Source organism: Oncorhynchus mykiss, chromosome 21, assembly GCF_057628025.1.
Source record: "Oncorhynchus mykiss isolate SJ-2025 chromosome 21, ASM5762802v1, whole genome shotgun sequence".
Taxonomy (NCBI): Eukaryota; Metazoa; Chordata; class Actinopteri; order Salmoniformes; family Salmonidae; genus Oncorhynchus; species Oncorhynchus mykiss.
Window position 1 is genome coordinate 36,936,357 of NC_143042.1, and position 13,323 is coordinate 36,949,679.

At 44.7% G+C, this 13,323-nt stretch overlaps 1 protein-coding gene across 1 annotated transcript in view; it reads right to left on the bottom strand.

Annotated features, from left to right (window-relative positions):
* poln (polymerase (DNA directed) nu) overlaps window positions 1–13,323 on the bottom strand; it is an 82,372-nt gene that overhangs the window by 9,580 nt on the left and 59,469 nt on the right. Inside the window, exons 19-20 of the mRNA XM_090213369.1 lie at window positions 12,529–12,611; window positions 4,269–4,400 (exon numbers count right to left, since the gene is read on the bottom strand). Coding sequence (XP_090069495.1) covers window positions 4,269–4,400; window positions 12,529–12,611 — 215 coding nt within the window. The remainder of the gene's footprint in view (window positions 1–4,268; window positions 4,401–12,528; window positions 12,612–13,323) is intronic.

Sequence of the window (13,323 nt, forward strand, 5' to 3'; positions counted from 1 at the left end):
TAAGAAAGCAAACTGTGTTTCCAGATGTTGAAGATGCTGAAGTACTCTACCACGTTTGACTGGTTGGTTCAAAAATGTACAGTTCCAACTAGAACATGTAAGTATCCTCCCAGCCGACTACCCTATTAAATTAGGTTGTTGAGTCATCATCCTTTAATTTAAATTAATTTAAATATTAGCAGAAGACCAAACTTGACATACAAGAAAACAGTTGAACTACCTCCCATCAGTTGAAGTGTCTTCCCAAACAAGACCCGCGCATCCCATGCTAGTACACAAGCTCCTAAATACGCTCTAGGAAACATAGTGGTTACAGTAGCTAGGCTAAACTCTTACCAAGTGGAGCGTGGTGACAATTTCACTACATGACCAAAAGTATGTGGACACCTTCTCGTTGAACACCTCATTCCAAAATCGTGGGCATTCATATGGAGTTGGTCCCCCCCTTTGCTGCTATAACAGCCTAAACTCTTCTGGGAAAGCTTGGAACATTGCTGCGGGGACTTGCTTCCATTTAGCCACAAGGGCATTAGTGAGGTCGGGCACTCGCGATTTTGCCTGGCTCGCAGTCTGCGTTCCAATTCATCCCAAAGGTGTTCGAGGTCAGGGCTCTATGCAGGCCAGTTAAGTTCTTCCACACCGATCTCGTCAAACTATTTCTGTATGGGCCTCCCTTTGTGCACGGGGGCATTGTCATGCTGAAACAAGAAAGGGCCTTCCCCAAACTGTTGCTACAGCACAGAATCGTCTAGAATGTCATTGTATGCCTTAGCATTAAGATTTCCCTTCACCGGAACTAAGAAGCCTAGCCCAGACCATTATTCCTCCTCCACCAAACGTTACTGTTGGCACTATACATTCGGGCAGGTAGTGTTCTCCTGGCAACCGCCAAACCCAGATTTGTCCGTTGGACTGCCAGTTGGTGAAGCGTGATTCATCGCTCTAGAGATCGCGTTTACACTGCTCCAGAGTCCAATGGCGGCGAGCCATTGAAACCCATTGTATGAAGCTCCCGACAAAGAGTTATTAGGCTGACATTGCTTCCAGAGGCAGTTTTGAATAATTTTTACGTGCTACGTGCTTCAGCAATCAGTGGTCCCGTTGTGTGAGCTTGTGTGGCCTACCACTTCGCGGCTGAGCCGTTGCTTCTCCTAGACATTTTCACTTCACAATAACAGCCCTTACAGTTGACAGGGGCAGCTCTAGCAGGGCAAACATTTGACAAACTGACTTGTTGGAAAGGTGGCATCCTATGACGGTGCCACGCTGAAAGTCACTGAGCTCTTTAGTTAGGCTATTCTACTGCCAATGTTTGTCTATGGAGATTGCATGGCTGTGTGCTCGATTTTATACACCGGCAGTAGTGTAACGTACTTAAGTAAAAATACTTTAAAGTACTACTTAAGTAGTTTTCTGGGGTATCTGTACTTTACTATTTATCTTTTTGCCAACTTTTACTCTTACTTCATTACATTCCTAAAGAAAAGAATGTACTTTTTATTCTATACATTTTCCTTGACACCCAAAAGTACTCGTTACATTTTGACAGGAAAATGGTCCAATTGACACACTTAACAAGAGAACATACCTGATCATCCCTACTGCCTCTGATTTGGTGGACTCACTAAACACAAATTCTTCGTTTGTAAATTATGTCTGAGAGTTGGAGTGTGCCACTGGCTATCTGTCAATTTTTTATTTTAATTTTTTTAATTGATCATTATTTTATTTTTTTTACAAATGTTTTATTGTGACGTCTGGTTTGCTTAATATAACACATTTTTAAAATGGTGTCTACTTTTACTTTTGATACTTAAGTACATTTTAGCAATTCCATTTACTTCTGATACTTTTCTTAGTATCAGATATTTTAAATCAAATACTTTTAGATTTTTACTCAAGTAGTGGATACTGGGTGACTTTCACTTTTACTTGAGTCATTTTCTATTAAGGTATCTTTACTTTTACTCAAGTATGACAACTGACTACCTTTTCCACCACTGGTCAGCAGCAACGGGTGTGGCTGAAATAGCCGAATCCACTAATTTGAAGGGGTGTCCACATACTTTGTATATACAACAACAACAAAAACTATAGAAAGCACAGTTTACCAATAGTGACAAGTAAAGTAACAACAGGGTGTTAAATCTAATAACATAGGCAGTATGACAGCTTATGGCCGATCTAGTGTCACTCATCAAAATAAAAATGGACCTGTTTCACAAGCCCACATAGAAAACAGTGAAGAAAGATCTAAGATGTTTTATTTGAATTAAGACTTACTATTTCAGCTGACGACAAGGAGAATGTACATATCAGGCAAATAGAACACTAGAAGGCACTGTAGTAGGCTCCATGTGTTGGGCCTTACATATCAAACGCTGCACTGCAGATAGGCTAAGTGTCCATCTCGTTGCTCCGGTCAGGCCGGGGGAGCAGTTTCCTTCAAGTTCTAGATAAAGTTTGCGGCGGACGGGTCGTTGAACTTGTGAAGAGCTCTGCTCGGTAGCATGATCCTCAGCTCGGCTGGGAAGAAGAGGCCAAACTTTACTCCCGGACAGGTGTGCAGAAGCCGCTTTGCGTTGTCAAACGCTGCTCGTTTCTTGGCCGCGGAGGCAGTGAAGTCTGTGAAGATGGACAGTCTCTTGATGTGTGTGTGTAGGTTTACTATCTATTACACATCAGTGTTTGTGAACTGAAGATGCATCTGTAAATCCCCTTTTCACTGTGTCCTCTTGATGACTTGTCCTATTTTCTCTCCCTCTCTTTTAATTTCCCCTGTTGGTACTGGATATATAAAGCTCCCCGCCACCTCCTCCTCTTCCCTTCATCATGTCTTTAGAAGTATAGGTATGACACTTGTCCTTTGGGGACCTCCCTGATAGTGTGTGATGGCTAAGGAAGTATATGGAAAATAAGGAGGATGCCAGTGCGAAATGGGGCCAGAGCTAATTTCAACATCAGAGTATAAATCAACAATTCTGCTTTGATGAGAGGCATGCACTGCTAGATAGCACTATATTCAGTTAGAGAAAATGGCTACACACACACACACACACACACACACACACACACACACACACACACACACACACACACACACACGTGTCTCTTGGGCCTAGCTAGAGCAGATTGCAAGCTGAGATGTTTATTGATCAACTGAAATCTCTGTTAGGCTGTGAGAGAGATAGAGGGAGAAAGAGAGAGTTAGGGAGAACGAAGTGAGAGAAAGAGAGAGTGAGAGGAGGGAAAAAGAGAGAAATAGAAGGAGAAAAATAAAGAGAGAGAGAGACAGCAAGAGAGAAAGAGGTTAGGGAGAGAATAGTGTGTTTGTGAGAGAGAGAGAGACAGCGACAGAGAAAGAGGTTAGGGAGAGAGATAGTGTGTTTGTGTGAGAGAGAGAGCTCCAGCCCTGACAGGTGAGGCTGATAAATCCCAGGAGTGGCGCCACAGCGATGACTGAAATTAAAACGGTCCGTTCCGGGCGACATTACACGGGTCCCCAGTGAGCATGCTCAGTTACAGCATTTTTGTGGCTATCTGTGTGGCGTCTCACGAGCATTCCGTTGCGCTCGGCTCATTTAGAGATGAAGAGGGTGTAGTAACGGTGATTGGTTGCCACGGGTGACAGAGTGCGTGTCGGGGTCGATGGCTGTTATGCCACTGTGACAGAGACCCTCTCTGCTATACTCTTTCTAGAAGTTTAAACTTGAACTGCATATTTTAACTGACTACGATAAGAATTTTTATCAGAATATTTTCTCAAAATGTTCCAACTGTAAAAAGTATCAATATATAAGATATCAGGATAACACAGAACATGGTGTTTAGGGGGCAGGTCAATCTCAATGAACACAAGACGCAAGAAAAGCTAAGTATTCCTGAATCATTCTTGAGAAATCTTAGTCACACCAACCAACGTCTTTCCTCCATATCAGAGTTTTAAGCTGTAAAAGGTGTTTTCAGCGTTCAAAGACGTCGATTGGCCTTATTGCCTGAACTAAATGTTTTCAGTGTGATTGAGAGTGCAGAGACCAGGGAGTGTGTGTGTGTGTGTTGACTCTAGGCCGCAGTGCTACAGTCTCAGGTGTACTGTGTAGACATATCGGCCAGGATATATCGAGTGTCCTAGTTGAACCATTACACCACCAACCTCTTTCCTCCCCGTCCACAGGCAGTTTGTCTCAGTCCTGCCAATACAAGCACATATTTTTCCTCACCCACCAATGCACACAAAGTGGATCCCTCCCTCCCACAAACACGCGTACCTCGTTTGTGGCACTGCTGGATGGTGGTGTGTATGAAGGTCTGGACCTCTCTGTAGGTGTGGAGGAAGCTGTCCTGGAAGTGGCTGGCCTGTTCAGCACTAACACCCAGGATGCCCGACAGACGCTCCCTACCTGGGGGAGACAGACAACCATAACATATATTGCCCACATTCAATGCCAGTTTTATCCATTCCCCTCTATTTATTTGGAGCCCCATTAGCTTTTGCAGAGGCAGCAGCTATTCTTCCTGGGTCCACAAAAAACATGACAAGTAACAAAACACTGGTACACTGACAGACAAGGACACTCACCCAAATGTGATATACAAACAATACAACAAACAAAAAATAATGTGTATGTGTAATCAAGGACTGATTTCGACCTGGGACACAAGGTGAGTGCAATTAATTATCAGGTAGAACAGAAAACAAACAGTACTCTGGACCTCCAAGGTCCAAATTTGAATACCCCTGCCATATACCATAGCATAGTGATACAAAGTGATACAGCATTTGTACCACAATATGTACCGTACCAGTCAAAAGTTTGGACACACCGAGTCATTCAAGGGTTTCTTATTTTTTACTATTTTCTACATTGTAGAAAAATAGTAAAGACATCAAAACTATGAAATAACACATATGGAATCATGTAGTAACCAAAGAAGTGTGAAACAAATCCAAATATATTTTAGATTATAGATTCTTCAAAGTTGCCACCCTTTGCCTTGATGACAGCTTTGCACACTCTTGGCCTTTTCTCAACCAGCTTCACCTGGAATACTTTTCCAACAGTCTTGAAGGAGTTCCTACATATGCTGAGCACTTGTTGGCTGCTTTTCCTTCACTCTGTGGTCCAAATCATCCCAAACCATCTCAATTGGGTTGTGGTTAGGTGATTGTGGAGGCCAGGTCATCTGCTGCAGTGCTCCATCACTCTCCTTCTTGGTCAAAAATAGCCCTTACACAGCCTGGAAGTGTGTTTGGTCAAAAATAGCCCTTACACAGCCTGGAGGTATGTTGGGTCATTGTCCTCTTGAAAAACAAATGATAGTCCCACTAAGCTCAAACCAGATGGGATGGCTTATCGCTGCAGAATGCTGTGGTAGCCATGCTGGTTAAGTGTGCCTTGAATTCTAAATAAATCTTTGACAGTGTCACCAGCAAAGCACGTCCCACACCATCACACCTCCTCCTCCATGCTTCACGGTGGGAACAACACATGTGGAGATCATCCGTTCACCTATTCTGCGTCTCACAAAGACACGATGGTTGGTACCAAAAATGTCAAATTTGGACTCAAAGGACAGATTTCCAACGGTCTAATGTCCATTGCTCGTGTTTCTTGGTCCAAGCAAGTCTCTTATTCTTATTGGTGTCCTTTAGTAGTGGTTTCTTTACAGCCAACCATGAAGGCTTATTCACGATGTCTCCTGTGAACAGTTGATGTTGAGATGTGTCTGATATTTGAACTCTGTGAAGCATTTATTTGGGCTGCAATTTCTGAGGCTAGTAACTCTAATGAACTTATCCTCTGCAGCAGAAGTAACTCTGGGTCTTCCTTTCCTGTGGCGGTCATCATGAGAGCCAGTTTCATCAAAGCGCTTGATGGTTGAAGAAACTTTCTAAGTTCTTGAAATTTTCCGGATTGACTGACCTTCATGTCTTAAAGTAATGATCGTTTCTCTTTGCTTATTTGAGCTGTTCTTGCCATAATATGAACTTGGTATTTTACCAAATAGGGCTATCTTCTCTATACCACCCCTACTATGTCAAAACACAACTGACTGGTTCAAACGCTTTAAGAAGGAAAGACATTCCACAAATTAACTTTTAACAAGGCACACCTGTTAATTGAAATGCATTCCAGGTGACTACCTCACGAAGCTGGTTGAAAGAATGTCAAGAGTGTGCAAAGCTGTCAGCAAGGCAAGGGGTGGCTACTTTGAAGAATCTAAAATAGATTTGGATTTGTTTAACACTTTTTTGCTTACTACATGATTCCATATGTGTTATTTCATAGTTTTGATGTCTTCACTATTATTGGACAAAGTAGAAAATAGTAAAAATTAAGAAAAACCCTGGACTCCAGCCACCCCTCATAGACTGTTCTCTCTACTACCGCATGGCAAGCGGTACCGGAGTGCCAAGTCTAGGACAAAAAGGCTTCTCAACAGTTTTTACCCCCAAGCCATAAGACTCCTGAACAGGTAATCAAATGGCTACCCGGACTATTTGCATTGTGTGCCCACACCAACCCCTCTTTTTACGCTACTGCTACCCCCTTTTATCATATATGCATAGTCACTTTAACTATACATTCATGTACATACTACCTCAATTGGGCCGACCAATTGGGGCTCCCGCTGTCACGTCCTGACCATAGAAAGCTATTATTTTCTATGGTAGAGTGGGTCAGGGCGTGACTAGGGGTTTAGTCTAGTTTATTATTTCTATGTGGGGTTCTAGGTTTAATTTTCTATGTTGGGGTTTGTGCATGATTCCCAATTAGAGGCAGCTGGTAATCGTCATCTCTAATTGGGGATCATATTTAAGTTGCATTTTTCCACCTGTGGGTTATGGGATATTGTTTGAACGTATGTGTTTTGAGTTAGTGCACATAGCATATCTGTAGTCACGGTTCGTTGTTAGTTTATTGTTTATTTGTTTTTGTCGTACTTCTTTAAAAAATGTTTTACCCCTTTTTCTCCCCAATTTCGTGGTATCCAATTGTTGTAGTAGCTACTATCTTGTCTCATCGCTACAACTCCCGTACGGGCTCGGGAGGGACGAAGGTTGAAAGTCGTGCGTCCTCCGATACACAACCCAACCAAGCCGCACTGCTTCTTAACACAGCGCACATCCAACCCGGAAGCCAGCCGCACCACCTTGGTTAGCGCACACTGCGCCCAGCCCGCCACAGGAGTCGCTGGTGCGCGATGAGACAAGGACACCCCTACCAACCAATCCCTCCCTAACCCGGGCGACGCTAGGCCAATTGTGCGTCGCCCCACGGACCTCCCGGTCGCGGTCGGTTACGACAGAGCCTGGGCGCGAACCCAGGGACTCTGATGGCACAGCTGGCGCTGCAGTACAGCGCCCTTAACCACTGCGCCACCCGGGAGGCCCCTTGCTTAGTTCCACTTTCATTAAAATATGTGGAACTCAACATACGCAGCGTAATGGTCCGACCATTATTACGAACATCGTGACACCCGCATATTGGCTAACCGGGCTATCTACATTGTGTCCCGCCACCCGCCACCCACTACCCGCCAACCCCTCTTTTACGCTACTGCTACTCTCTGTTCATCATATATGCATAGTCACTTTAACCATATCTACATGTACATACTACCTCAATCAGCCTGACTAACCAGTGTCTGTATGTAGCCTCGCTACTTTTATAGCCTTGCTAATGTATATAGCCTGTCTTTTTACTGTTGTTTTATTTCTTTACTTACCTATTGGTCACCTAATACCTTTTTTGCACTATTGTAAAGTAAACATTTCACTGTAAGGTTGTATTCGGTGCACGTGACAAATACTCTTTGATTTGATTTGAATGAGTAGGTGTGTCCAAACTCTTGACTGGTACTGTAGAAATATAGAGAAAAAGTTATATCAGGAAATCATCTACGATGTGAGTGCAGAGATCACTATCGGCCATTCCACCCTAGCTCTGGCCCAAAGGAGATTCGAGTCGAGAGAGTCGTGGCTCTGTGTGCTCAGTATGTGAGCCTGTGCGTGTATGTGTGTTCATAGGGTCAGAATGTTTGTGTATATTTGTGTTCACAGACTGCGTGTGTGTCCGTGTTCTGCAGCACTGTGTTTGTGTGTTCACAGTGTGTTTATTCGCAGCGTGTGTGCGTTCCGTGGCACTGTGTGTGTGTGTCTGTGTTCTGTGGGTTAACGCGCGGCTGGTGATGCATAATGTTCTGCCAGACAGAGGGAGCGCCAGGGATGGTGCAGCAGGAGGGGGCAGTTGGCCCAGCGGAGACAAGCGCTAAGCCCCAAATCTGTGCCAGTCTGGGGCCCCTGCCTGGGTGGACGTGCCCCCCGTGCCCTCTACACACACACACACCCAGGGAAACACAGGGAGAGTGTGAGAACATGCAGGGATAGTGTGAGTGTGTTTTGGGGGGAGGGCGGATCTATGTCACACAGAGAGATGGAGTTGGTCTGTTTGTGAAAATCATATACTTCTGTGTGAGTGTCAGTATGTATCAGTGCAGTTTGGATGTGTGTGTGTGTGTGTGTGTGTGTGTGTGTGCACGCTAAAGAGTGTGTGAGCGTGTACAGGCGAGTATGAGATAGAGGTAATTGACACAGTGCTGATTTTCTCAAAAACAAATGAAATCACAAAAAAGGTTTCTGGACCATCCTATAAGATGCCAGTTACATCAAAAATAGAGATTTGGCTGTAAAAAATAAAATGTCTCCATTTCAAAAGGCTTCTGAATTTTGTAATTTCCATTCTGACATTTCTGACTTGATCATTCACATTTCCTGTTGCTTCAGGATTACTTTCCTGCTGTAGCAAACTGGCTCAAATTAAGATCCTACATCTGTAATATGGTAGCTCAATGACTTACCACTATGATAACATTGTACCACCAGTAGGAGTGGGAACACCAATGATACATTTTAGGTAAATTGAGGCCACAAATGCTCAAATCTAATGTTATTTCCCTTCAGCAGCATACCACTCTGCATCCCATTGCTGGCTTGCTTCTGAACCTAAGCAGGGTTGCTGCCTGGATGGGAGGACATATGCTGCTGGAAGCAGTGTTGGAGGGCCAGTAGGTGGAACTCCCTCTGCCCTAGGGCAGTGAAGGGGAAATTGCCCTTTGGGTGCCGTCTTTCGGATGGGACGTTAAAACAGGTATCCTGACTTATCGTAAGAGTAGGGGTGTTAACCGATATCGTGGCTAAATTCCCAACCTGGCCCCATTGCATCATGGCCACCTAATCATCCCCCTCATTCCAAATTGGCATATATCACTTCTCACCTCTACACCTGATAGCTGAAGTGTGGCCGCCTCATCCACACATTGGTGGGGGATGAGGTGAGTTTGCCCCTACTATGTGAAGCGCTTTGAGTACCTCAGTTGGTAGAAATGAAATCCAATGAATTTAAAATGAGCAACACTGATTTAAACACACCATATGATCAGGCTAGAAATGACATACTAAAGGGGTGTGATTAGCTAATAATTTTTGACCCTTCACCTGATAACAGTTTACCACTGGAGATGTGTGTGTGTGAGTGAGGAGAAGGTCTATTGTAGGGAGTGAGCGAAGGCAACCGGTTGCCACAGGGCACCTTACCTGCCCTGTGGCAACCGGTTGCCTTCGCTCACTCCCTACAATAGACCTTCTCCTCACTCGTGCAAGAAGGCAGTAGTGTGTGTGTGTGTGAGGAAGTCTACAATGGAGTGTGTGTGTGAGGCACCACATACCAGCTGAATGAGGTCAGTCCTGTGTGACCCTCCAGCCTCGTTACTGCTCACGCACATCTCTCTCTCTCTCTCTCTCCTCCACATCAATCTCTCTCTCTCCTCCACATCAATCTCTCTCTCTCCTCCACATCTCTCTCTCTCCTCCACATCAATCTCTCTCTCTCCTCCACATCTCTCTATCTCTCTCCTCCACATCAATCTCTCTCTCTCCTTCTCCTCCACATCTCTCTCTCTCTCCTCCACATCTCTCTCTCTCTCTCTCCTTCTCCTCCACATCTCTCTCCTCCACATCAATCTCTCTCCTCCACATCTCTCTATCTCTCTCCTCCACATCTCTCTCTCTCTCCTCCACATCAATCTCTCTCTCTCCTCCACATCTCTCTCTCTCCTTCTCCTCCATATCTCACTCCTCCACATCAATCTCTCTCTCTCCTCCACATCTCTCTAGCTCTCTCCTCCACATCAATCTCTCTCTCTCCTCCACATCCATCTCTCTCCTCTTTCTTTCTTTCTTTCTCTCTCCCACCTCTTTTCCAATTCCGTCTCTTTTTCTCGCCTCTCTTTCTTCCTCTCTCGTTCCCCCTGTCCCTCCCCCAGAGTGCAACAGTCAACACTTGGCCTCTTTCTCTTCTGACCCATTTGTGTGTGCGTCTGTCTCCATGGCCAATACCTCCCCTCCCCCCTCCTCTTCTCCCTCTGCCTGATTATTGTCTCCGGGAGAAAGCTTCCTTTTAGTATTCCGTAACCAAGGAGACGAGCCACTAGGAAGGCCTAGGCTGTCTACGCTGAAAACGAACGCTCTCCCTCACTCCACTAACCCCCTCTCCTTTCCTCCCTGTGTTTTTCTCCTCCTTTCTCAGCTTCTCTTATCCTCATTGACAACAGATACACAATGTATCACGTCTTATGCTATTAAAAACATTCAAATCAGCCGTGAGGCTTCCTTCCCTCTCTACCATGCGCACGCACGCACACACACACACACACACACACACACACACACACACACACACACACACACAGTCATAATGAAACATGTCATTGAAAGACCAAAGAATACTCCATCATCAAGTCCCTTTGTCACTGAACGCACTCATCTGTGAAAAGACAAACACCCATACATGTCAGAGCTGTAACTGTGTGCGTGAGTCTGAGTGGTGGTTTCCGGGCAATGATACTGCACTCGTCTGATCTCTGAACTGCGGACGGGAGAGGCTTGTCGACTCACGCCAGCCAGCCAGTCACACACACACACTACCATTGACAGACCACTGCCAGCCATCACAACCTCTCAACGTCTCCCAATCCTCTACTACTGCCTGCCTGACAGCACAGCCTGAAGGCACCCTTACTACTACGCACGCGTGTGTGTGTGTGTGTGTGTGTGCGTGCGTGCGTGTGGACATGTTTAACTATACTCACAAGAATAGTACATTTACAAACATTTTACCAACAGGGGACATTTTATTAGTCACACAAGGGGAAATGCGATTTCTCAGGGGTTTAGGGTTAAGGTTAAAATTAGTGTTAGAATTAGGTTTAGGGTTGGGGTTAGGGGCTAGGGTTAGGTTTAAGGTTAAGTTAAGGTTTACAGGTAAAGGTTGGGGACAATTAGATTTTTGAATGGGACTGAATCGTGTGTCCCCACAAGGTTAGTTGTACAAGGCTGTGTGTGTGTGTGTGCCTCTTGATGAGTGTGAGCCAACAGTGAGGTCCAGATACAGCAGCAGAGTGTGTGACTCAGTCTCACACAAACAACAACACTCATATAACAGGCTGTTAATCAACAGGCTAGAAATACATAACAGACTATGCAAAGTGACCCAGATACAGAATAGTCTTACACACACAGACACACACACACATTACACTTTCACGATGCACATTCCCTCCACGTTAGAAATCTATGGTCACGGGGCCAGTGTTTTGAAATAGTTTCCATTGGCTACAGCAGGGAAATGTGTTGCGTGTGCGAGTGTGTGAGTATTAAAACGGGCCACAAATGAAGAAGGCATACTTAGGCCACACGGGCCCTTTCTACATTCCTGCTCCCTCTCTGTTTTTTCCTCTCCCATTCGATCTCTTTCCTCCTCTCTCTCTCAAATTCAAATTCAAGCTGCTTTATTGGCATGAAAAACAGTGTGTCAATACTGCCAAAGCAACAATGTTTGCAATATACATTGTAATACAATTATAAACAATAAAGAATTACATAAAATGGTAGTAAATAATAATACAAAACTGAATACAAAAATAACAACAATATAGTAGAAATGTAATAAATATAAAAAGCTAAACATGGAAAATGAAACTATAACTAACTTATAACTAAATAACTGTCATCTTCACCATTACATCAGTACTACAACTACCATCATCATTACTACTACTACCAACACAACAATATCATTACCATCACCCTACTACCCACGCCACTACTCTCTCTCTCTGTTTCTTCCTCTCCCACTCGCTCTCTTCCTCTCCCACTCGCTCTCTCTTTCTTCCTCTCCCACTCTCTCCCTCTTTCTTCCTTTCCCACTCTCTCTCTCTCTCATTCTTCCTCTCCCACTTGCTCTCTCTTTCTTCCTCTCCCACTCGCTCTCTCTTTCTTCCTCTCCCACTCTCTCCCTCTTTCTTCCTTTCCCACTCTCTCTCTATCTCTCATTCTTCCTCTCCCACTCTCTCTCTCTTTCTTCCTCTCCCACTCTCTCTCTTCCTCTCCCACTCTCTCCTTCCCTGGTTAAGGGTGACTGAAGTGATGTGGCTAACTAACTGAGTCATGTGGGTAGTTCTTCTCACCTGCTCCATACACCACAGAGTAGACGATACGCTTGGCATGCTCTCTATCCTCTGAACTCACTTCTCCTTCACTCACACCCTTCCTAGAGAGACAGAGAGAGAAGGAAGAGAGAGAGTAGGGGAAGAGAGAGGGGGTGGGGAGAAAGAGAGAGACGTTATGTAAGGAAGTCCTACTGGAGTGCAACTCCTCTGTCTGCAAAGTGAGAGTCCCAAAGGGCCTGACAAGGGACTGCAACATCACGTCACAGAACATACTCACACACAGATGCACAGAGACATGCACACACACATGGGCCCATACATACACTCTCTCTCTCTGTTATTCCCTCTCTCTCTCTGGTTTATCTTTCTCTTTATGTCCTCTCGCCCTCTTTGTTTTCTCTCTCTCTCTATCTGTTCTCTCCATCTCTACCTGTTATTTCTCTCTCCTAGTTTCATTGCCTGTAGCCCCAGGGACAGACTTTCAAACCGTTTTATCTGTAGTACCTCCGGCCCGCTCACTCTCTTTCACGCACGCACGCGCGCGCACACACAGAGCTGTCAAATGGTGGAGTCAGATGGTTGGGCCTAAAGACAAATTAAAAGTGCTCAGCACCACCTGGTGGACAGAGTATTTATCTATTCTAGACAGCATTCTAACAGTGTTCTATCAGTTCTAATAGTGTTCAAACAGTGTTCAAACAGTGTTCAAACAGTGTTCTAACAGTGTTCAAACAGTAGTCTAACACTATTCTAACAGTGTTCAAACAGTGTTCTAACAGTATTCTAACAGTGTTCTAACAGTGTTCAAACAGT